The sequence below is a fragment of the Sinohyriopsis cumingii genome, chromosome 1 (assembly GCF_028554795.1).
Source record: "Sinohyriopsis cumingii isolate HCF-2022 chromosome 1, ASM2855479v2, whole genome shotgun sequence".
In the NCBI taxonomy this organism is placed as follows: domain Eukaryota; kingdom Metazoa; phylum Mollusca; class Bivalvia; order Unionida; family Unionidae; genus Sinohyriopsis; species Sinohyriopsis cumingii.
Genome location: NC_142961.1, coordinates 29,586,523 through 29,613,488, shown reverse-complemented (window position 1 = coordinate 29,613,488; position 26,966 = coordinate 29,586,523). Strand labels below are relative to the sequence as shown.

General features: G+C 36.3%; 1 protein-coding gene across 1 annotated transcript in view; it reads right to left on the bottom strand.

Annotated features, from left to right (window-relative positions):
- The window catches only part of LOC149806612 (succinyl-CoA:3-ketoacid coenzyme A transferase 1, mitochondrial-like), a 101,953-nt gene that overhangs the window by 30,176 nt on the left and 44,811 nt on the right, over positions 1-26,966 (bottom strand). Inside the window, exons 6-8 of the mRNA XM_089955616.1 lie at positions 13,237-13,343; positions 5,340-5,508; positions 2,000-2,111 (exon numbers count right to left, since the gene is read on the bottom strand). Coding sequence (XP_089811742.1) covers positions 2,000-2,111; positions 5,340-5,508; positions 13,237-13,343 — 388 coding nt within the window. The remainder of the gene's footprint in view (positions 1-1,999; positions 2,112-5,339; positions 5,509-13,236; positions 13,344-26,966) is intronic.

The following is a 26,966-nucleotide window of genomic DNA, read 5'->3' as shown; positions in this document are numbered from 1 at the left end:
GTTCCATGTCATGAGTAGAACACTGTATCATTCAACAAGTTCCATGTAGTGAGTAGAACACTGTATCATTCAACAAGTTCCATGTCATGAGTAGAACACTGTATCATTCAACAAGTTCCATGTAGTGAGTAGAACACTGTATCATTCAACAAGTTCCATGTAGTGAGCAGAACACTGTATCATTCAATAAGCTCCATGTAGATATTAGAACACTGTATCATTCAACAAGTTCCATGTAGTGAGTAGAACACTATCATTCAACAAGTTCCATGTAATGAGTAGAACACTGTATCATTCAACAAGTTCCATGTAGTGAGTAGAACACTGTATCATTCAACAAGTTCCATGTCATGAGTAGAACACTGTATCATTCAACAAGTTCCATGTAGTGAGTAGAACACTGTATCATTCAACAAGTTCCATGTCATGAGTAGAACACTGTATCATTCAACAAGTTCCATGTAGTGAGTAGAACACTGTATCATTCAACAAGTTCCATGTAGTGAGTAGAACACTATCATTCAACAAGTTCCATGTAGTGAGTAGAACACTGTATCATTCAACAAGTTCCATGTAGTGAGTAGAACACTGTATCATTCAACAAGTTCCATGTCATGAGTAGAACACTGTATCATTCAACAAGTTCCATGTAGTGAGTAGAACACTGTATCATTCAACAAGTTCCATGTAGTAAGGAGAACACTGTATCATTCAACAAGTTCCATGTAGTGATTAGAACACTGTATCATTCAACAAGTTCCATGTAGTGAGTAGAACACTGTGTCATTCAACAAGTTCCATGTAGTGAGTAGAACACTGTATCATTCAACAAGTTCCATGTAGTGAGTAGAACACTGTATCATCCCAGAAGTAGCTTGCTGAGAACTGCATACAGTACCATTCAAAAAGTTGCTTGTTCAGAGAAACCATACTGTATCATTCCACATATAGCTTGTACATAGTGGCATATTGAAATCATCGCATAATTTTCACAGTGGACACAAATTCCTATTTATGTACAAAAATACAATAATTATACTCACAACAACAATCTGTTTGAAAATGGATGCAGATCATTGTGACTTTTTGTTATTTATCTTTGCCATATCTTTACTATAATGAAATGAACAGTACAAACTGCCCACATGCAGCTGAAACAAATTCCCATTGGCTGAATCTGCTATAGCTGTTTATTGTTACTAAACAAAGACCAGTCATTCCTACTGTTACAGGCTGACAAGAATGCCATATCAATTGAACCTTTCCCTGGAATTAAAGTTAGTATGTAAGCTGCAATCTGATTCACTGATTGGCAAGACTGAAAACTAAAGTCTCTTATGAGTTCTAAAGATCAAATTATAACATTAAGCTCAATCTGATAAAAAATCATATAGACCAATACTGAGAGAAGATTATGAATGGAACATGTAATCAAAACATGTGTTTACATAGTACTGGAATCTGCGCACCTCGATTCTTTTCCCTCTGGCAGATCTAGACCAAAAAAATGGCAAAAAGTTGCAAAAAATAATAAATCAGATCCACAATGTAACCAAATTATGGTACCCATATTACTGTCAGGCAGACAGATCATACAAAATATATACACAGGTACAAAGGTTTTAATATTAATAATTTTGTGTACTTATGTTGTTTGTCAATTATTTTTTTATGTCAACTTTATTATTATTGGTATTTTTATTATTATTATTACTATTACAAAAAGCAATGAATCTGCCAAAATTAGTCCCACTCCAAATATTGTTGAGCTATGGAAATGACTCAGCCAATAAACTGATGAATAAATGAGTAAGTTTTGTTTCTCAAGCAAATAAGAAAATATGAAGTAAATAAACACTGCTTCACAATGCACCTGTAAAGTAAAGAAGAAATGTAATTGCTGGGAAATCTTTATTTCATTTTAAAAAGGCTCCTCTTCTCTCACAAGAAAATCATTAAAACCTGGAAGACCTAATATTAAAAATGTTTTCAAGGATACCATACATGCCATCCTTGAACTCCAATGCAGCCCTCTTAATAATCCTCTCCCTCATTATGGCTGCCTCATCTTTTTTGGAGTTAGCTTTACTATCCTCCTTGAACTTTGGCCTCTGAGAAAATAGCAGAAAAGGGGAAAAAAATAAAAGTCGGGTTGATAAATGATAAGTGTGGTTACTACCAAATATGAAATAAAGCAGCCAATTCTAACACTTGCTCACGATAAACTTAATACCCTTTTCTCCATATCCAATGTACAATAATTATTTTCATATGCATTTATTTCATGTTTCCATGCTTTACATGTACAAATAAAGCAAATTTACCTTTCTGATAGTAAAGATCTGACATACCATAGTCACTATAATACCAGAACTGAAATGAATATTTGTTTATTTGTTTACCAAGCAAGTTTGGCAGCATTTTTTTACAAGAAACAAAACTAAATCTAAACTATGCATTACTGAATTAACTGACAAGAGAACATTTTAAAACCACTAAATCAACTGAAATTCAAACTTCGATTTGTATGGTAATGACAGTTTAAAAATTCTGAAGATTCGCATCACTTGCCATTTCTATTCATGATACTCTTGAAAAGGCAACATGTAATACAGCATGTTGATGAAGAACATGGTATATAGAATTGGGGTCATATCAAAGTCAACATGGTACAGAATTGGGGTCATATCAAAGTCAACATGGTATAGAATTGTAGTCATATCAAAGTCAACATCGTATAAAACGGGGGTCATATCAAGGTCAACACAGTACAGACTTGGGCTTGTATCAAAGTCAACATGGCATAGAAATGGGGTCATATAAAAGTCAACATGGTATAGAAAAGGCATCATATAAAAATCAACATGTTATAGACTTGGGGTTGTATCAAAGTCAACATGGAATAGAATTGGGGTCATATCAAAGTCAATATGGTACAGAATTGTAGTCATATCAAAGTCAACATGGTATAGAATTGGGGTCATATCAAGGTCAACACAGTATAGAATTGGGGTTGTATCAAAGTCAACATGGCATAGAAATGGGGTCATATAAAAGTCAACATGGTATAGAAAAAGCATCATATAAAAGTCAACATGGTATAGACTTTGGGTTGTATCAAAGTCAATATGGAATAGAATTGGGGTCATATCAAAGTTGACATGGTATAGAGTTTGGGTTGTATAAAAGTCAACATGTTATAGAAATGGCATCATATAAAACTCAACATGGTATAGAAAAGGGGTCATATAAAAGTCAACATGGAATAAAACTGGGGTCAGATCAAAGTCAACATGGAATAGAATAGGGGTCATATCAAAGTCGATATGGAAAGGAATGGGGGTTATATCAAAGTCAACAAGGTACAAAACAGGGGTCATATCAAAAGTCAGCATGGGATAGAACAGAGGTCATTTCAAAGTCAAAATGGTATACAATAGGGGTCATATCAAGTCAAAAATACCTTTACATATCAATCAGCTTTGAAACATTGTTTGAACTGTTTTCAGGCATTCATTTTGTCAGAAGCAGTCTCATCAACCATTGTCATTCCACCAACGATCATCTGAACTTGGAAAGTTCACTCCAATTATCTTCAAGATTTGGTCTTTTATTCAAATTTTAAGAAATTGCACAGTTATGAAGTTACAATTATGCTTAAAATCTGGCACTATCTTTTCTTTACTTCTTACAGTGAATAATACAGATGTCAGCTTGATCTCACTAAAATGAACAAGGAACAGTTGACATGATTTTGGACCTAAACCATTTATGCTGAAGTGGTTGAGAATTTGCAGTCACAGTAAAGCTTGCTAATCTCAGTTTTAGATGTACATTTGTACAAAGGCAGAGTTATCTACAAATATTTTAATTTGTGCAGGAATTATTACACTTTTTCTTTCCTATGCCTTTTTGAGAATGACTTAACTGTTTGCTGGGAATCACTCTTAACTTGTGAAATGGAATGGTCTACTCCTAAACTTAGATGAGGCAAGGAATTAGTTCCCTGGTAGTTAGCCCTGATTGAGGTTATACTACACTATTGACAGCAGCTGCAAGGTATTTCAAACCCATAGCAACCGACAGCTTACATATAAAATGAGGCAAATACCTGTATATGGGTTTCAGTGAAAACAAGTCAAGTCTGAATATGAATAGTTTTGCAGAAACTCCCAACATCTAATTTGGGCATTTTATATTTGACCAAAATGTCAGTTCTCTCCATTTAAATTAATTTGGCCACCTGTCTATGAAATCATGATTGTGAACAAATCACTTCTCAGGTGAATGTTAGAGACTGTCCATGCATTTAACTGAACAGGTAAATAAATTCCTGCTGTTCTTTATGGTCAATCTTCAACAGTAAAGGAATATTTATGGTTGTACTCAGTTTGAAAGGGATGTATTTTATGGATTTATTAACAGCAATGAATATTCAAAATCCTACCTCTCCATGGATATTTAAATATTAAAATTTGGTATTTATTTCAGTTCTAGATGATTCATGTTACAGTTTTTATTTGATTTAGTACAGTAAATATTTTCATCAAAGCTCTGTATGATATTTTGTAATACAGCTTTCCAATCAATATATTCTAATACAGTGAAAGCAGACTTGGTTGAAACAAAGAAGCTGACTGATTGAAAAGTTTCAGCAAGGTTACACCAACAAAATAATTATATGGTCTTCATGATATACCGAAATCTGATCAAAATCTAAGACCTAGAGAAATGAATAATCCATTAACTCCTATTTTATACATACCAGTAGATCTTCAACCATCAGCTGATTTCCCTTACACCTAGTGGGGAACAATTTCTTGTAAAATAACACAACTAGAACATTTAAACTGCATGAGCTGTTCAGTTTTTTTTTTATATATATGTATAATTCACATTTTTCACAAAGATTACATTTTTTCACAAATGAGGTTTAACAGCACATCAGCACAATCCTGACTATATAGTGCCAAGTAAGGATAGGTATCTGCAAAAAAGTATACAATACAAATATAAAGGACAAAAAAGTGAAACCAATACAATAAGTCAAATTTTTGTCTGAAAATGCTTTTTGTAGGTATTTAGTATTTAATTTTAATACTTAACAAATTTGATAACCACCAGATACTATTACTGTGTTTGCTGAAACACACTGAAAAAATAATTTGAAACCTCACACAAACTTTTTCCTCATGGAGATGGCAAACTTTGTACAATCCCTGAACAGCCTTCAGGTCAGTGTAACCCACCTAATATGAGGTCTGCGTAATCCACATATAACAAATCTGCTTGCACAACACTCACAAAGAGTTTAGACAAAAACTACTTCAGAATATTACCTCAATTCTCTTCTGATACTTTGGACCCTTAATAAACCTCTTAACATAGATGTGGGGAACATGGATGTCATCTGGAGGAATCTCTCCAATTTCCACAATTTCCTCCACCTCTGCTATTGTGATTTGGGCAGCCTTGCACATGGGCAAATTGAAGTTCCTCGCCGTTTTCCTGGAATAAATTTTTTAATTCAAAATGACATTAGAGTCTTAATCTCTAATAATGTGAAAATGCTGTCTCTGGACAATGGACAGATGTGCAAATTTGAAATAGCAGTCTCTGGCCAACAGACAGATGTACAAATTTGTCTCTGGACAATGGACAGATGTACAAATTTGAAATAGCAGTATCTGGCCAATAGACAGATGTGCAAATTTGTCTCTGGACAATGGACAGATGTGCATATTTGAAAATGCTGTCTCTGGACAATGGACAGATTTGCATATTTGAAAATGCTGTCTCTGGAAAATGGACAGATGTGCAAATTTGAAATAGCAGTCTCTGGCCAACAGACAGATGTTCAAATCTGAATAAGCAGTCTCTGGCCAACAGACAGATATGCAAATTTTAAAATGCCATCTCTGGCCAATGGACAGATGTGTATATTTTAAAATGCCTTCTCTGACTAATGAACAGATGTGCAAATTTGAAAATGCCATCTCTGTCCAATAGACAGATGTGCATATTTACAATAAACATGATGATTTACCTATATGCTTCCTTTGATGATCATTTGAAATTTGAAAAGACGTTCCATGAACTTTAGTCTCACATGCAAGTTCAACCAATCAGATTGCTGTAATCTCATTCAATATCTATTGTTCAACCAATCCGATTGCTGTAATCTCATTCAATATCTACTGTTCAACCAATCAGATTGCCGTAATCTCATTCAGTATCTACTGTTCAACAAGTTAGAGTCATGTAATATCATTCAACATCTATTGTTCAACCAGTTAGAGTCCTGTAATATCATTCAACATCTATTGTTGAGTTTCTTCAAAACTCAATGTCTCACCAATACGATAAAATGTGTACACAAACTGATAAATTGCTGTAATGGCCTGAAAATCTAAACATACAAATAAGTTAGTCAGATTTCATTCCTTCAAGTTCAATGTTTTTTGGCACAATCTTGCTAATAAGCATCTTGGGATGGATGGAGAGACATGCATATGGATGGATGAAAATAAGCTTCTTGGTTTGGATGGAGAGACATGCATATGGATGGGTGAACAATAAGCTTCTTGGGTTGGATGGAGAGACATGCATATGGACGGATGAACAATAAGCTTCTTGAGGTGTACAGAGAGAACAATAAGCTTCTTGGGTTGGATGGAGAGACATGCATATGGATGGATGAACAATAAGCTTCTTGGGGTGGATGGAGTGACATGCAGATGGATGGATGAACTATAAGCTTCTTGGGGTGTACAGAGAGAATAATATGCTTCTTGGGTTGAATGGCGAGACATGCATATGGATGGGTGAACAATAAGCTTCTTTGGGTGTACAGAGAGAACAATAAGCTTCTTGGGTTGGATGGAGAGACATGCATATGGATGGGTGAACAATAAGCTTCTTTGGGTGTACAGAGAGAACAATAAGCTTCTTGGGTTGGATGGAGAGACATTCATATGGATAGGTGAACAATAAGCTTCTTGGGGTAGATGGAGTGACATGCAGATGGATGGATGAACTATAAGCTTCCTGGGGTGTATGGAGAGAAAACGATAAGCTTCTTGGGTTGGATGGAGACACATGCATATGGATGGGTGAACAATAAGCTTCTTGGGTTGGATGGAGACACATGCATTAGGATGGATAAACTATAAGCTTCTTGGGTTGGATGGAGAGACATGCAGATGGATGGGTGAACAATAAGCTTCTTGGGGTGGATGGAGAGACATGCAAATGGATGGATGAACAATAAGCTTCTTGGGTTGGATGGAGAGACATGCATATGGATGGGTGAACAATAAGCTTCTTGGGGTGGATGGAGAGACATGCATATGGATGGATGAACAATAAGCTTCTTGGGGTGGATGGAGTGACATGCAGATGGATGGATGAACTATAAGCTTCTTGGGTTGGATGGAGAGACATGCATATGGATGGATGAACAATAAGCTTCTTGGGTTGGATGGAGAGACATGCATATGGATGGATGAACAATAAGCTTCTTGGGGTGGATGGAGAGACATGCATATGGATGGGTGAACAATAAGCTTCTTGGGTTGGATGGAGAGACAGGCATATGGATGGATGAACAATAAGCTTCTTGGGTTGGATGGAGAGACATGCATATGGATGGGTGAACAATAAGCTTCTTGGGGTGTACAGAGAGAACAACAAGCTTCTTGGGGTGGATGGAGAGACATGCATATGGATGGGTGAACAATAAGCTTCTTGGGGTAGATGGAGTGACATGCAGATGGATGGATGAACTATAAGCTTCCTGGGGTGTATGGAGAGAAAACAATAAGCTTCTTGGGTTGGATGGAGAGACATGCATATGGATGGGTGAACAATAAGTTTCTTGGGTTGGATGGAGAGACATGCATATGGATGGGTGAACAATAAACTTCTTGGGGTAGATGGAGTGACATGCAGATGGATGGATGAACAATAAGCTTCTTGGGGTGTATAGAGAGAACAATAAGCTTCTTGGGTTGGATGGAGACACATGCACATGGATGGGTGAACAATAAGCTTCTTGGGGTAGATGGAGTGACATGCAGATGGATGGATGAACAATAAGCTTCTTGGGGTGTACAGAGAGAACAATAAGCTTCTTGGGTTGGATGGAGAGACATGCATATCGATGGGTGAAAAATAAGCTTCTTGGGGTGTACAGAGAGAACAATAAGCTTCTTGGGTTGGATGGAGACATGCATATGGATAAATGAACAATAAGCTTCTTGGGGTAGATGGAGTGACATGCAGATGGATGGGTGAACAATAAGCTTCCTGGCATGGAAGGAGAGAGCAATAAGCTTCTTGGGTTGAATGGAGAGACATGCATATGGATGGATGAACAATAAGCTTCTTGGGGTGGATGGAAAGATACAGAGATAGATGGATGGCCTACAAGCTTTGTGGGGTGGAAATAGGAACAATAAGCTTCTTATGGTGGATGGAGAGACAAACAGATGGATGAATGAAGAGAAATGAAGCAAGATGCCTTTAGTGAAAGTAGTGGCAGCATGAAAAGCATATCACTATGAACCAGCAAAATTACTGACACAACTGTTTATTTTGGGGTTGGGGTTGGAGGAGGTGTAATGCCATGTTTCAAAACGTGATAGGCTAAATAAGGCAGCTAATTAAAAAGGCTGAGGAAAAATCTGGGAAAACCCTGAACCACCAACACACAAAGCTACTGACAAGCTTTCTCACATACCCACATTGGTGAGACTTTAACCCACGAGAACTGATATGAGAGGCAGTGATTGGTAAAGGCTAGTGCTTTAGAGCACTCAGCCCCCCCAGATATAACTATAAGATCTGGTCAATGAAAAGTAACAGCAACAATTACAACTCTATTCTGAAGTGGTTACATCAGACAGAAGTCCTAATTAAAATATTAAGATGTGGTGATCCAACATATCAGATAGAAGTCCTTATTAAATTAGTCCTGATTAAAATATTAAGATGTGATGATCCAACATATTAGATAGAAATCCTTATTAAAGAAGTTCTAATTAAAATATTAAGCTGTGGTGATCCAACATATCAGAGAGAAAGAAGTCCTAATTAAAATATGAAGATGTGGTGATCCAACATATCAGATAGAAGTCCTTATTAAATTAGTCCTAATTAAAATATGAAGACGTGGTGATTCAATATATCAGATAGAAGTCCTTACTAAAGAAGTCCTAATTAAAATATTAAGATGTGGTGATCCAACATATCAGAGATAAAGAAGTTCTAATTAAAATATGAAGATGTGGTGATCCAACATCTTAGACAGAAGTCCATATTAAAATATGAAAATCAAGTCAGACAGAAGTCCTAATTAAAATATGAAGATGTGGTGATACAACATATCAAACAGAAGTCCTTATTAAAACATGAATATGCTTCACTTCTTGTTGAAGCAAAATATCTTGGCAGACAAGTTTAATTGTAGATAAATGGAAAAATAGACTGAAATGAAACACACTACAATTTTAATACCACAGACATCTGTGCATTTCTGCAAAAGGTTTTACAAATCAACTGTCATCACCATCAAAATGACAGATATCAATATTGTGGTCCAAGTGTTTAAAATGAATCTTGCAGAGTACTGTCTGGCCCACTTTCCCAAAACCTGATAATAGTCAAACAAGTTGCAACAACATATAAAGCAGGTCTCTGTGACCTAATTTTGATTTTCTTTTTAGTGGTATTATTTTAAAAAAATACATACACAAGGTTTTAAGCCTGAACATTCAGCACTACTTTCCAAAATATTCAGAAAATTTACAAAACTTTAATATCGTATTTGATGTAGTATCCACACACAAAAACTGTTAATACCATATTTGATGTAGTATCCACACACACACACACACACAAACTGTAATACTGTATTTGATGTAGTATCCACATAAAAACTAATACCATATTTAATGTAGTATCCACTCAAAAAACTGTAATACCATATTTGATGTAGTATCCACACACATTTTAATCCTCCTTTCAGTCAAAACTCACCATAACAAATTGCAATTCAAACTGTAACTACGAGCAGGCCTCATGGAACAGAAGCAACTTCTAAGACCCATAAAAAACATAAATTCTGTCTTGGTATCTACCACTATGTATGCCTGGTGTGTCATTACTAATTAAATTCAAGCACCATCCATGCCTGGTGTTTCATTACTAATTAAATTCTACCACTATGCATGCCTGGTGTGTCATTACTAATTAAATTCTAGCACCATGCATGCCTAGTGTGTCATTACTAATTAAATTCTAGCACCATGCATGCCTAGTGTGTCATTACTAATTAAATTCTAGCACCATGCATGTCTAGTGTGTCATTACTAATTAAATTCTAGCACCATGCATGCCTAGTGTGTCATTACTAATTAAATTCTAGCACCATGCATGCCTAGTGTGTCATTACTAATTAAATTCTAGCACCATGCATGTCTAATGTATCATTACTAATTAAATTCTAGTACTATCCATGCATGGTGTGTCACTACTAATTATATTCTAGCACCATGCATGTCTAGTGCATCATTACCAATTTAATTCTATCACCATGCATGTCTAATGTATCATTACTAATTAAATTCTAGTACTATCCATGCATGGTGTGTCATTACTAATTAAATTCTAGCATTATCCATGCCTGGTGTGTCATTACTAATAATATTCAAACACCATCCATGCCTGGTGTGTTATTACTAATAATATTCAAACACCATCCATGCCTGGTGTGTCATTACTAAATAAATTAAAGCACCATCCATGCCTGGTGTGTCATTACTAATAATATTCAAACACCATCCATGGCTGGTGTGTAATTACTAAATAAATTAAAGCACCATCCATGCCTGGTGTGTCATTACTAATTAAATTCAAGTACCATCCATGCCTGGTGTGTTATTACTAAATAAATTAAAGCACCATCCATGCCTGGTGTGTCATTACTAATAATATTCAAACACCATCCATGCCTGGTGTGTCATTACTAAATAAATTAAAGCACCATCCATGCCTGGTGTGTTATTACTAATTAAATTCAAGCACCATGCATGTCTAATGTATCATTACCAATTAAATTCTATCACCATGCATCCTGGTGTATCATTACTAATTAAATTCAAGCACCATCCATGCCTGATTATCATTACCAATTAAATTCAAGCACCATGCATGCCTGGTGTATCATTACCAAATAAATTCAATCACCATGCATGCCTAATTATCATTACAAATTAATTCAAGTACCATCCATGCCTGGTGTATCATTACCAATTAAATTCTAGCACCATGCATGCCTGGTATATCATTAAAAATTAAATCTACAACCATACATACCTGGTGTATTACCAATTAGAATCTAGCACCATGCATGCCTAGTGTATTGTTACCAATTGAATTCTAGCACCATGCATGTTTGGTGGATCATTCCCAATTAAATTCTGGCACCATGCATGCCTGGTGTATCATTACTAATTAAATTTTGGCACCATGCATGCCTGGTGTAACAGTACCAATTAAATTTTGGCACCATGCATGCCTGATGTATCATTACCAATTAAATTCTAGGACCATGCATGCCTAGTGTATCATTCCCAGTTAAATTCTAGCACCATGCATGCCTGATGTATCATTACCAATTAGAATCTAGCACCATCCATGCCTAGTGTATCATTACCAATTAAATTCTAGCACCATGCATGCTTGGTCGATCATTCCCAGTTAAATTCTGGTACCATGCATGCCTGTTATATCATTACATATTAAATGATACCACCATGCATGCCTGGTGTATCATTACCAATTAAATGTTGGCACCATGCATGCCTGGCGTATTATAACCAATTACATTCTACCACCATGCATGCTTGGTGTATTGTAACCAATTAAATTCTACCACCATGCATGTCTGATACATCATTCCCAGTTAAATTCTAGCACCATGCATGCCTGGTGTATTATGACCAACTCTTTCTCTTTACCCATAGAACTGAGTATTATACTCCCAAACTTGGATGAAGTATGAAACCATAATTCTCATTAGAAGTTACTTGGTACATTTTACAAAAGGCAAGCTTTACGTAAGTTTCAATGGAAGTGATACTCGACTTGCTCAGTAATGACAATTATTTTTCTAAATATGAATTTCTTAGCAGAAACTTCAGACGTCTGACTTGGGTATTTTACAGTCAGTCAAAAAACAGATCAGTCATGTCTGGCATATACGAGTGATACTGAAGACCAAGAATACGATGGAACACTATGCCAGCCTTGGTGCATGCTGATTATGATAATTTGTATCCTAATGAAACTTAACCAAATTCTTCAAGCACACATATCAAGTATTACATTAAATATAGTGCAAGTATTATATTAAACACACACAGTTCAAGTATGATATTAAACACAGAGCAAGTATTATAATGAACAAAGTGCAAGTCTAACATCAAACACAGTGCAAGTATTACATTAAACAGTGCACATATTCCATTAATCAGTGCATGTATTACATTAATCACAGGACAAGTATTACATCACAATGCAAGTATTACATTAAACAGTACAAGTATTACATTAAACAGCACACTTATTACATTAATCACAATGCAATTACAACATTTAACAGTACAAGTATTATATTAAACAGTGCAAGATTAATCACAGTGCTAGTATTACATTAAACAGTGTACATATTACATTAATCAGTGCATGTATTACATTAATCACAGGACAAGTATTACATCACAATGCAAGTATTACATTAAACAGTGCAAGTATTACATTAAACAGCACACTTATTACATTAATCACAATGCAATTATAACATTTAACAGTACAAGTATTATATTAAACAGTGCAAGATTAATCACAGTGCTAGTATTACATTAAACAGTGCAAGTATTGCAATAAATACAGCAAGTATTAATCTGCTATTATTATTTTAAAAAAGACCTGTATTACATTAATCACAGTGCAAATATTACATTAAACAGTGCAATCATTACATTAAACACAGTGCTAGTATTAAACATGACACAAGTGTTAAATTAAACATGGCATAAGTGTTCCATTAAATACACTGGAATTATTGTGTTAAACAAAGTGTAAGTATTACATTAAAGACTGTTCAAGTATTATGTTAAAAAAACTATTTTAGATGCTGCAGCTGCTGCCAGACAAGTAATGTATGCAATTCACCTGAAAGTGAGATTTCCCATCTTGTCTGCCTTCCAGGCCTTGACCAGGGCAAAGTCTCCCGTGATGGCCTCCTCCATAATGTAATTAATGCCATTGATCTGACGTGACTACAAGGACATAAATATGGTGTGATAATATTAACAATATATTTTCTTTATGTTCTGGTGACTGCATTTTATTATGCAACCAGCTACTTGTCAATATATATTCAGTATAATAACATAACATAAAAATTAAAAATATTGACAGATGATATTACTGTTGACAGCATTCATGACAAACTCAGTATGTCAAAATGTATATGTATGGGTAAGCATCAAAGAGGCATTACAGATTTATGACCCAAACTGTCACAGAGGCAGAGGAAAAAGGCGGAATTTACTGACACTCTACATGAGAAATGTGCAACTTCTTCCTGGGTACAGGCTGTATAAGCAATTTTAAAGCCACGTCCTATGAAGCATATAAAAGAACCAGGACACTAACTAGACCCGGCATACAAACCATAGGTTGCACATGCCTGCTATACATAATGTAAATTCACTAATTTTCATGATATGTACAAACCATTAATTTAATGACTAAACACAGATCCTTCCATGGAAAGATAAGGAATTGTGTCAAACTCTACGACTGTAAAAACTGACAAAAATGCCATTTAAAAAAAAATTTATAGACATGCAAATGAAATCATAATAAATCTGTTTTGATACCTGAACTTTTTTAGTTAATACCAATAACTTATTTTCATCATAAAAATATATTCTATCACCTCTTTAGTTAGCGACAGAATAATACTGAATGGTAGCATGCACTTGTATTGTGACAAGTTCTGTGAAAATATGAAGCAAAAAGGTGTCTAAATCTTTAAATTTATCTGAGAATTTGATTTTTTTGACAACATGAGAATCTAATCAGGTCATCTATATATGTAGATTAATATGCATAGAAAATTTAATGTCTATCTTTTGTGGGGTTTTCTTAATTGTAATAACAATATTTTCATCTAAAAGGTTCAAGTTCAGATAGTTAAAAAATATGTAAAAAAATTCTGTAGTGGCCTGAAAATCCAATCAGGTCACCTACTTACGACCATAATGAAGTATGTGCAATTTCTTGGTTTTTAGTAGTTACTGCACAATCGAACTAAAACGGATTTGGGATTGATATAGAAACAAATGAACACATAGACATCCTGCTGCTAAAACAATGTGCCCCATGACATTGCAGTGGGAACATAAAATACATACAAACATGATAAAAGTAATAACGAAATTTATAATGACCGTCATGAACTTTCTACCGTTTGCTTGGTGTGCTACCATATGTACATGAGTGATATAACCCAACAGTTTTCATACACCCATAAACAATTAGCAAAATGGAAAAGGGTATTATTACAGAAACCTAACGATGCCATACATGTTGTTTTGTGATAACAAGATCTAAGAATTGATCTATTGATCTATGTGCCCATAGATTACAATGAACATAACAAGACTCCTTTTCCCTACTAAGCAGAAATGAGGAAAATGTGTTGTCCTAAATCGTTCCAATTAAAAGAAAACATTCAAAATTAAATGCTCCTGGTTCTGGACTCATTGAAAACAAATATGTCACTTTGAAGATATAAATAACATTTCTCTATTTAATATTCATATAGATTTTTACAAATAATAAAAATTATCTACTCATGGTAAATAGTTGGCTGAAAATAGATAATCTCTTTCAAGATACCACTTTAACCAAGTACATTTGGAAATATAATCCAGTTTCCAAGGCTGCATCCAGCAATGTTATTAATGTTAGAAAAAATGCAAATATATGTGTCTGTTTGAATGCCAATAAGTTTATTCCTTGCTAGATAATTGGATGACTGCAAAGCACAGAAATTGGCAAAATGTAATAGATTGATTTAAATCTGCTGAAACAGCTCCCCACCCATATCTGAATCCATCTGCCTGAATGATGAAGTCAGATGGTCCAAGTAAAAGCTTTTTAACATTATATTTTATTTGTCAGATTACCATTTTATCTCTTATTTTTTCCTGACATGTTCATATCACTAGGAAGACATTTGGAGGTAGGTGCCTTCTAAAGTTTAGATAAATCCACTGCATAGAATGTGATGTGTTGACATTTTTGTGCTGTTTTTATGATCATATATGAATCAAGTTGGAGTGCAAGTTGCTCATTTTTCACTCCAGGGCACATAACATGGCAAACTGTTGAATCACATAAAGATGGAAAAGCAATGGATACTAAGCTTGTGGTAATATACTACAGCAAAAGATGGAAAAGCAATGGATACTAAACTTGTGGTAATATACTACAGCAAAAGATGGAAAAGCAATGGATACTAAGCTTGTGGTAATATACTACAGCAAAAGATGGAAAAGCAATGGATACTAAGCTTGTGGTAATATACTACAGCAAAAGATGGAAAAGCAATGGATACTAAGCTTGTGGTAATATACTACAGCCTCCAAGGTTGCTGGAAGGACGTGACAGGGGTCAAGAAGCTGCCAGTCTCTCAAGATCTTGCCAGGGTATGGCTTGAGAAGATCTGTGACAGATTTAACTACAGAAATCACAAAATCACTAGGCTCCAGTTTGAAGATTCAACTACTAATGATGTAACTCTTGTTTCTGCTGCATGACAAGATTGGGTAACACATGTATAAATATACACTGACAATGGTTAATGTCACCAGCTTGTACAAGGAAGCTGAGCCTTTGGTTACAAAGAAGGCTCAAAAAGTTGTAGATGCTCTGGCACACATACTTATAAATGTGGGTTGCTAAAGTGGCTAAACCTGCTGCAGGCTAACTGTGGGTGCCATGTCACAAATTAAAAAACAAATTCCAGATCTTTTCCACACTGTTCCCAGACCAAAAAATATACATTTCCAGACCCCCTGATGAACTCAGAATCCATAAACTATAACTTCTCCCAAATGAAAAAGAGCACTCATGTTACTGGTTTCCGATGTTTCAGACATTTTCAAGACCCAGAAAAGCAGTTTTCAAATTTGAAACCTTTTCCAGAATTCCAGACCCATGCTGGAACCCTGTCTATGCCAAGCACTGCATATATGTGATGTGGGGTGAGGTCTTTGTGCAGGACACTGTGGGCAGTTCAACTTTACTTTAGATGAGTGACACTTTGGGCACAGATGTTGCTTTTCATTGTCCAGAGAACTTCTCTGGGCCTTTGCAATGCACCCTTTAAAGGCCACCTGCCAAGAAGGAACTCTGAAATGGAATTGTAGCTTTGACAGGTCTTCATGGTTTTAAAGAATTAGTTAATGGGCCCTGAGTGTGGTCAGGATGATTAAGCTTCTGGCTGGTTTCAAAGAGCCAGAAATGGATGCATGGGACCGGTGTTGATGGTGTCTCAAATCCTTAGTAGCCACAGATGGGATGAGCCATCTGAAGAGAGTCTCAGTCTCCAGGGCTGAAGCATTCAGAAGATTCTTACTGTGCTCTAACAAGATCTTGGAAGTGTCCAATGCTATCTCCCTGTGGAAGTGGAAAAACTCTTGTTAACAAGGCCATGGACAAGGACAACACATGCCAAGGTTTTGCCACTGCTTCCAACAAACAATGGAGAGCCACTGGTGACAGACTCCTCTTAAGCAGGTTGAATGAAGTGGCAGAAAAGAGATCAGCATGCGAGACTATGGTCACTAATATCCTAGATTTTTGTTCTAATGATTCCTGTTTTTTCCGAAGGTCCAGGTAGAAATACCCACTTGAGCTGCTTCAGTGTCCCATGTGATTTTTTAGTGGGTGAGAAAGGAGTATGAATTTTATAGCAAGATGCAGACAAAGATAGTTGGTCCTTGCTAAATCTTGTAATCGAGTTGGGAAGGAGTAAGAGACCCAGAAAGTTTCTACAAACTGGAAAGAACTTTGAAATCACCTAAACCTGATGATATAGGAAACAGGTTATTAGGCATGAGGTGGAACTTAATTCACAGCTTTACCAAACAACAAGGATTCCTCCTCTTATATCCTTAATCAAAGGTTGAGGAAATGTATGGGACCCATATCTGCCTGCACTGTGTCAAACCCATTGTCTTCAACAAGGATAGAAAGATCATCTTGATCCTGCACTCTCTCCTGGGAGGCAGGACTACATGACCTTGTGTCTCTCTATTTAGGAGGAGACTTGCGGGGAGGAGAAACCTGGTTAGGTAACTCCTCCAGCAGAGTTAATAGAGTGCTTCAAACTGTGGCCTCTGCTGGTTGCTTTGGGTGATTACTTAATCTCCTAGATTGTTTGAGGAAGAAGGCACACCCTTCTCACTCCTGTTAGACCCATCCTCATAACATGAAGAAGCCCTGCATGCACAACCTCACTACTATGTGGCCCAGGTCCAGAAGTCTATTCATGTAGGGAAAGGGCCAACTGTTTCCTTGTGAGGAAGGCCACACATCCCATGGGGATTTGAGAAATCATAGTGCCATGGGGATGCCAATCTGATCACCTGCCCTAATATGGTATCTGTTCCCTGTCCTTCCATCGGATGAAATGGCAGTCTGGAGAAAGGGGGGACTCTACCTGATCTTTGCACTATAATGGCTCCCAAAACACATGCCTGGTGCCAGACACCAGGTACCTAGTCACCGGGTGAAGACTCTACAGGCAATGCAGATCTGTAGGAAAATCTATCACCTGATCTGACAAGTCCTAGATCTGAGAACTCTATTTCTTAGGGATCTAGATATCACCACCAACAATAGGTCCCTGGGATCAAATGAGTGAATGGTGATGCTACCGCCCTTAAGGGGGGGGGGGCTTACAATCAGCCCTTACTGAGCAGTGGGTTGGCTGTGGGTGCTGCTCCTTGTCAGACCAAAGGCTGCAAAACTGACAGCTGTCTGTCCTCTTACTGTGAATATACAATTGTGGAATGTCCCATATCTTGTCAGACCAAAGGCTATAAAATAGACAGCTGTCTGTCACCTTACAGTGCATATACAAGTGGGTGTGTCCATAACTCGTCAGAAGAAAAGCTGTAAAATAGACAGCTGTCTGTCCTCTTACAGTGTATAAACAAGGGGGGGTAGTCCCATATCTCGCCAGACCAAAGGCTATAAAATAACTATCTGTCCTCTTACAGTGCATAAACAAGTGGGGGGTGTCCCATATCTCGCCAAACCAAAGGCTACAAAATAGACAGCTTTCTGTCCTCTTAAAGTGCAGTGTTGTTCCATAGCTTGTCAGACCAAGAGCTACAAAATAGACAGAAATCTGTTCTCTTACAATGCATATACAAGTGGGGGGTGTCCCATATCTCGTTAGAGCAAAGACTATAAAATAGACAGCTATCTGTCCTCTTACGGTGCATAAACAAGTGGGGGGTGTCCCAGGGAGATTTTTATGGCCATCCTTACCCAGACCTTGCTTAGACATTGTTACTGCATAAAAGATGCTGAATGCATATTGATGTACAAAAAAAACTTCCAACTACGTAAACTGTGGACTAAGTCTATGCAAATATAATAATATTTGGCAAAAAATACCTACTTGCCTCACTAAGATTAACTGTTAAAAAGAAAGCAATACTAGACTTAGGGCAAAAAAAGGCAATTATTAAATTAAAGAGGCTTGAAAACAGCATGGGACTATTATAAACTAGCACAAAAATCCCCAGTAGGTTACCATCAATAATTATAAGGGAAAAAGTTAAGGAACACCATCCCAAATAAAACTGGTAAAAGAATCTATTAAATGTGTTGCTGTGCTATGAAGCACTAAACAAAAGAAAAACAAAAAACAAATTAATATGGCCTCAGTGGATTACAGTCTTGACTAATTAAGTCATATCCATAAAGGTTTTATTACTACTACCACTACTATTACTGCTACTATTATTATTACTATTATTACTGATACTAATCTCACAATTCATGATGAGTGTTCGGTCATCAATCAAAACATGTCAGGCCTTTGTCATCACAACAATACTGAAATGGCATTTAATATGAAAAAATACTTATAAGGAACAGAGAAGAATTTATCACAGGAAAGGAAGACTCATATATGATATAAATTCTTTTATCATTTAACCAAGTATTTACAACTCCACTTGCCCAACTTGATCGCTTGACAAGCTCAAATTTCATTTGGGCAAGCTCACGAGCAAGTCCACAAAATTGAGAGAGGTATAAGAGACAAGAAATTTTATTGAATGTGAATGGTGTGGATAAAATAAAATAGGTCAGTGCAAGCTAATTTACCAACATCGGGTTGTGTTCAATTCCTAATGCTTTATGTTCTGAAAGTTTGATGCCATGCTATCTTGACATAATACACATATCAACACCTTTATATTGCATTTTCATGTAGCACAATCTTTTGCATTCCTGGCTACTGTTTCTTTCATCTTGTGTCATTTCCATCCTGCACTGACTGTCAAGGTACGTATCAATTTCTCGCATGATAATGTGAATGTTTACTACTTAAAGCACATTCTGACCAATGAGGAATAAATATTTATATTTTAACTTCTCAGCTATATTGTTGTTGTTGTTGTTCTAGGGTTTAACGCCATTTTTCAGCACAAGATAGGCTATACATGGCGGCCTGGATAACTGGTGGAGGAAGAACCCTGGAAAACCCAGGGAAGAACCACCGACCCATGAGAAGCTACTGGCAGGCTTTCCCACGTATCCATGCAGCCGAGCCTTGGACTCGAACCCACGCAGACAGAGGTGAGATGGCAGTGATCTGGAACGGTGAGCGCTTTAGACCACTCGGTCACTCGGGGCCCCTCAGTTATATTGTAATAATAATAATAATAATAACTTAAAGAAGGTTACACAATCTGCATCCTGTCTCTGTAACCTACATATATATCTAAATGTGTTATATATATATATATATATATATATATATATATATATATATATATATATATACTGTTAGATAACTTCAGTTATTAGCATATGGTTGTCAGGTGCCAACAGGGCTTCAGAGGAAATACAATTTTTTACAAATATAACATGATTTACTAACAGTATATCATGTTTTATCTTTTTGTTTTACTCATTAGAAATAGGATGTTTATTTTAAAGAAATATGGATTCTATACGTATCTCAAGCAATTAGAAATAGGTTGTTTATTTTGAGAAAATGTGGATTCTACAATGATCGCAAGCCATTAGAAATAGGGTGTTTATTTTAAGGAAATGTGGATGCTAAAATGCTATGAAACCATTAGAAACTGGTGTCTGTACTAAGGAAATGTGGATGCTAGAATGTATGAAACCATTAGAAATTGATGTCTGTACATGTACTAAGGAAATGTGGATGCTAGAATGTTAGGCCATTATAATTGGGCATCTAAGGAAATAATTGAGTTTTTACGACCAAAACTAAAATACATGTACAGTCACTCCCCTGAAGCCTGACTGTCCACAACTGTACAATTGCTGTCCACAATTGTACAATTAAAGCATATGCGTTTCAAACAAAAATATGAAAACAAGTATTAATAAATTACTGGGTTGTTTATTGAAAGTCCAGTAAGCCTTCTATGATGGGTTGTATTGTGAAAGTCCATTAGGGCATACATGATGGGTTGTATTTTGAAAGGGGTTGTATTTTTAAAGTCCATTGGGGCATAGATGATGGGTTGTATTTAAAGTCCATTAGTGCATACATGATGGGCAACGTTCCCTCTAAGGCATGTACACTAGTGAGTGCCGAGCAAAGGTCACTGAGCAGACTGCAAAACCCACTGAGCAAATTTTTTTACGGAAAATGTATCCTCTGGCAGGGTGCGTCAAAGTGGCCGGGGGGTCACGAGTCACTTTCACACTGTGTAAGCTAGGAACAGCATGCATAGTTCTCACTGGAGTTTCACGAGAAATCAAAAGAATTATCTCTGCGTGCAGAATACATTTAGCTGCGCTAAGACATCAAACAAGCTGCGCACACGCAGCTTAGCAGAACATTGATGATGGGTTGTATTTTGAGAGTCCATTAGGGCACACATGATGGGGTTGTATTTTGAAAGTCCATTAGTGCATACATGCTGGGTTGTATTTTGAAAGTCCATTAGGGCATACATGATGGGTTGTATTCTTAAAGTCCATTAGGGCATACATGATGGGTTGTATTTTGAAAGTCCATTAGGGTATACATGATGGATTGTATTTTGAAAGTCCATTAGGGCATACATGATGGGTCGTATTTTGAAAGTCCATTAGGGCATACATGATGGGTTGTATTTTGAAAGTCCATTAGGGCATACATGCTGGGTTGTATTTTGAAAGTCCATTAGGGCATACATGATGGGTTGTATTTTGAAAGTCCATTTGGGCATACATGATGGGTTGTATTCTTAAAGTCCACTAGGGCATACATGATGGGTCGTATTTTGAAAGTCCATTAGCGCATACATGATGGATTGTATTTTGAAAGTCCATTAGGGTATACATAATGGGTTGTATTCTTTAAGTCCATTAGGGCATACATGATGGGTTGTATTTTGAAAGTCCATTAGGGCATACATGATGGGTTGTATTTTGAAAGTCCATTAGGGCATACATGATGGGTTGTATTTTGAAAGTCCATTAGAGCATACATGATGGATTGTATTTTTAAAGTCCATTAGGGCATACATGGTGGATTGTATTTTAAGTCCATTAGGGCATACATGATGGGTTGTATTTTGAAAGTCCATTAGGGCATACATGATGGGTTGTATTTTGAAAGTCCATTAGGGCATACATGCTGGGTTGTATTTTGAAAGTCCATTAGGGCATACATGATGGGTTGTATTTTGAAAGTCCATTTGGGCATACATGATGGTTTGTATTCTTAAAGTCCACTAGGGCATACATGATGGGTCGTATTTTGAAAGTCCATTAGCGCATACATGATGGATTGTATTTTGAAAGTCCATTAGGGTATACATAATGGGTTGTATTCTTTAAGTCCATTAGGGCATACATGATGGGTCGTATTTTGAAAGTCCATTAGAGCATACATGATGGATTGTATTTTGAAAGTCCATTAGGGTATACATAATGGGTTGTATTCTTTAAGTCCATTAGGGCATACATGATGGGTTGTATTTTGAAAGTCCATTAGGGCATACATGATGGGTTGTATTTTGAAAGTCCATTAGGGCATACATGATGGGTTGTATTTTGAAAGTCCATTAGAGCATACATGATGGATTGCATTTTGAAAGTCCATTAGGGCATACATGGTGGATTGTATTTTAAGTCCATTAGGGCATACATGATGGGTTGTATTTTGAAAGTCCATTAGGGCATACATGATGGGTTGTATTTTGAAAGTCCATTAGGGCATACATGATGGGTTGTATTTTGAAAGTCCATTAGGGCATACATGATGGGTTGTATTTTTAAAGTCTATTAGGGCATACATGGTGGATTGTATTTTAAGTCCATTAGGGCATACATGATGGGTTGTATTTTGAAAGTCCATTAGGGCATACATGATGGGTTGTATTTTGAAAGTCCATTTGGGCATACATGATGGGTTGTATTCTTAAAGTCCACTAGGGCATACATGATGGGTCGTATTTTGAAAGTCCATTAGCGCATACATGATGGATTGTATTTTGAAAGTCCATTAGGGTATACATAATGGGTTGTATTCTTTAAGTCCATTAGGGCATACATGATGGGTTGTATTTTGAAAGTCCATTAGGGCATACATGATGGGTTGTATTTTGAAAGTCCATTAGGGCATACATGATGGGTTGTATTTTGAAAGTCCATTAGAGCATACATGATGGATTGTATTTTTAAAGTCCATTAGGGCATACATGGTGGATTGTATTTTAAGTCCATTAGGGCATACATGATGGGTTGTATTTTGAAAGTCCATTAGGGCATACATGATGGGTTGTATTTTGAAAGTCCATTAGGGCATACATGCTGGGTTGTATTTTGAAAGTCCATTAGGGCATACATGATGGGTTGTATTTTGAAAGTCCATTAGGGCATACATGATGGGTTGTATTCTTAAAGTCCATTAGGGCATACATGATGGGTCGTATTTTGAAAGTCCATTAGCGCATACATGATGGATTGTATTTTGAAAGTCCATTAGGGTATACATAATGGGTTGTATTCTTTAAGTCCATTAGGGCATACATGATGGGTCGTATTTTGAAAGTCCATTAGAGCATACATGATGGATTGTATTTTGAAAGTCCATTAGGGTATACATAATGGGTTGTATTCTTTAAGTCCATTAGGGCATACATGATGGGTTGTATTTTGAAAGTCCATTAGGGCATACATGATGGGTTGTATTTTGAAAGTCCATTAGGGCATACATGATGGGTTGTATTTTGAAAGTCCATTAGAGCATACATGATGGATTGTATTTTGAAAGTCCATTAGGGCATACATGGTGGATTGTATTTTAAGTCCATTAGGGCATACATGATGGGTTGTATTTTGAAAGTCCATTAGGGCATACATGATGGGTTGTATTTTGAAAGTCCATTAGGGCATACATGATGGGTTGTATTTTGAAAGTCCATTAGGGCATACATGATGGGTTGTATTTTTAAAGTCTATTAGGGCATACATGGTGGATTGTATTTTAAGTCCATTAGGGCATACATGATGGGTTGTATTTTGAAAGTCCATTAGGGCATACATGATGGGTTGTATTTTGAAAGTCCATTTGGGCATACATGATGGGTTGTATTCTTAAAGTCCACTAGGGCATACATGATGGGTCGTATTTTGAAAGTCCATTAGCGCATACATGATGGATTGTATTTTGAAAGTCCATTAGGGTATACATAATGGGTTGTATTCTTTAAGTCCATTAGGGCATACATGATGGGTCGTATTTTGAAAGTCCATTAGAGCATACATGATGGATTGTATTTTGAAAGTCCATTAGGGTATACATAATGGGTTGTATTCTTTAAGTCCATTAGGGCATACATGATGGGTTGTATTTTGAAAGTCCATTAGGGCATACATGATGGGTTGTATTTTGAAAGTCCATTAGAGCATACATGATGGATTGTATTTTGAAAGTCCATTAGGGCATACATGGTGGATTGTATTTTAAGTCCATTAGGGCATACATGATGGGTTGTATTTTGAAAGTCCATTAGGGCATACATGATGGGTTGTATTTTGAAAGTCCATTAGGGCATACATGATGGGTTGTATTTTTAAAGTCTATTAGGGCATACATGGTGGATTGTATTTTAAGTCCATTAGGGCATACATGATGGGTTGTATTTTTAAAGTCTATTAGGGCATACATGGTGGATTGTATTTTAAGTCCATTAGGGCATACATGATGGGTTGTATTTTGAAAGTCCATTAGGGCATACATGATGGGTTGTATTTTGAAAGTCCATTAGGGCATACATGATGGGTTGTATTTTTAAAGTCTATTAGGGCATACATGGTGGATTGTATTTTAAGTCCATTAGGGCATACATGATGGGTTGTATTTTGAAAGTCCATTAGGGCATATATGATGGGTTGTATTTTGAAAGTCCATTAGGGCATACATGATGGGTTGTATTTTGAAAGTCCATTAGGGCATACATGATGGGTTGTATTTTGAAAGTCCATTAGGGCATACATGATGGGTTGTATTTTGAAAGTCCATTAGGGCATACATGATGGGTTGTATTTTGAAAGTCCACTAGGGCATACATGATGGGTTGTATTTTGAAAGTCCATTAGCGCATACATGATGGATTGTATTTTGAAAGTCCATTAGGGTATACATAATGGGTTGTATTCTTTAAGTCCATTAGGGCATACATGATGGGTTGTATTTTGAAAGTCCATTAGGGCATACATGATGGGTTGTATTTTGAAAGTCCATTAGGGCATACATGATGGGTTGTATTTTGAAAGTCCATTTGGGCATACATGATGGGTTGTATTCTTAAAGTCCACTAGGGCATACATGATGGGTCGTATTTTGAAAGTCCATTAGCGCATACATGATGGATTGTATTTTGAAAGTCCATTAGGGTATACATAATGGGTTGTATTCTTTAAGTCCATTAGGGCATACATGATGGGTTGTATTTTGAAAGTCCATTAGGGCATACATGATGGATTGTATTTTGAAAGTCCATTAGAGCATACATGATGGATTGTATTTTGAATGTCCATTAGGGCATACATGGTGGATTGTATTTTAAGTCCATTAGGGCATACATGATGGGTTGTATTTTGAAAGTCCATTAGGGCATACATGATGGGTTGTATTTTGAAAGTCCATTAGGGCATACATGATGGGTTGTATTTTGAAAGTCCATTAGGGCATACATGATGGGTTGTATTTTGAAAGTCCATTAGAGCATACATGATGGATTGTATTTTGAAAGTCCATTAGGGCATACATGATGGGTTGTATTTTTAAAGTCTATTAGGGCATACATGGTGGATTGTATTTTAAGTCCATTAGGGCATACATGATGGGTTGTATTTTGAAAGTCCATTAGGGCATACATGATGGGTTGTATTTTGAAAGTCCATTAGGGCATACATGATGGGTTGTATTTTGAAAGTCCATTAGGGCATACATGATGGGTTGTATTTTGAAAATCCATTAGGGCATACATGATGGGTTGTATTTTGAAAGTCCATTAGGGCATACATGATGGGTTGTATTTTGAAAGTCCATTAGGGCATACATAATGGGTTGTATTTTGAAAGTCCATTAGGGCATACATGATGGGTTGTATTTTGAAAGTCCATTAGGGCATACATGATGGGTTGTATTTTAAGTCCATTAGGGCATACATGATGGGTTGTATTTTGAAAGTCCATTAGGGCATACATGATGGGTTGTATTTTGAAAGTCCATTAGGGCATACATGATGGGTTGTATTTTGAAAGTCCATTAGGGCATACATGATGGGTTGTATTTTTAAAGTCTATTAGGGCATACATGGTGGATTGTGTTTTGAAAATCCATTAGGGCATACATGATGGGTTGTATTTTGAAAGTCCATTAGGGCATACATGATGGGTTGTATTTTGAAAGTCCATTAGGGCATACATGATGGGTTGTATTTTGAAAGTCCATTAGGGCATACATGATGGGTTGTATTTTGAAAGTCCATTAGGGCATACATGATGGGTTGTATTTTTAAAGTCCATTAGGGCATAAGTGATGGATTGTATTTTAAGTCCATTAGGGCATACATGATGGATTGTATTTTAAGTCCATTAGGGCATACATGATGGGTTGTCTTTTGAAAGTCCATTAGGGCATACATGATGGGTTGTATTCTGAAAGTCCATTAGGGCATACATGATGGGTTGTATTCTGAAAGTCCATTAGGGCATACATAATGGGTAACTAAGCTTGTGACCTAATGTGCTAATGCAGTACTTTATGTCTTGAATAGATTATTCTCAGAGGTTTAAAATTCTCTCTGAATATGAGTCTAACTGTGTGCTCTACAGCTTTGTGTTTGACCTTAATTAGAACTGGGGACACCTATCAAATTATGACAAAATTCTGAAAATTTTAAATAAGCCTTAGTTAACATAAGCCACATTATAGATATGGCTAAAAGTTATAATGGGAGTTCTGGTTAAAAAATTAAATCTGGTTGCTTTGTGTGGGTCTGCACAAATCCCCCAAACAAATGATAATTATGTTGAGAATAATCAAACAATTGTAAGATCTCATAAATCCATTTCAAATCAAACAAAAAATCTACTTGATTACT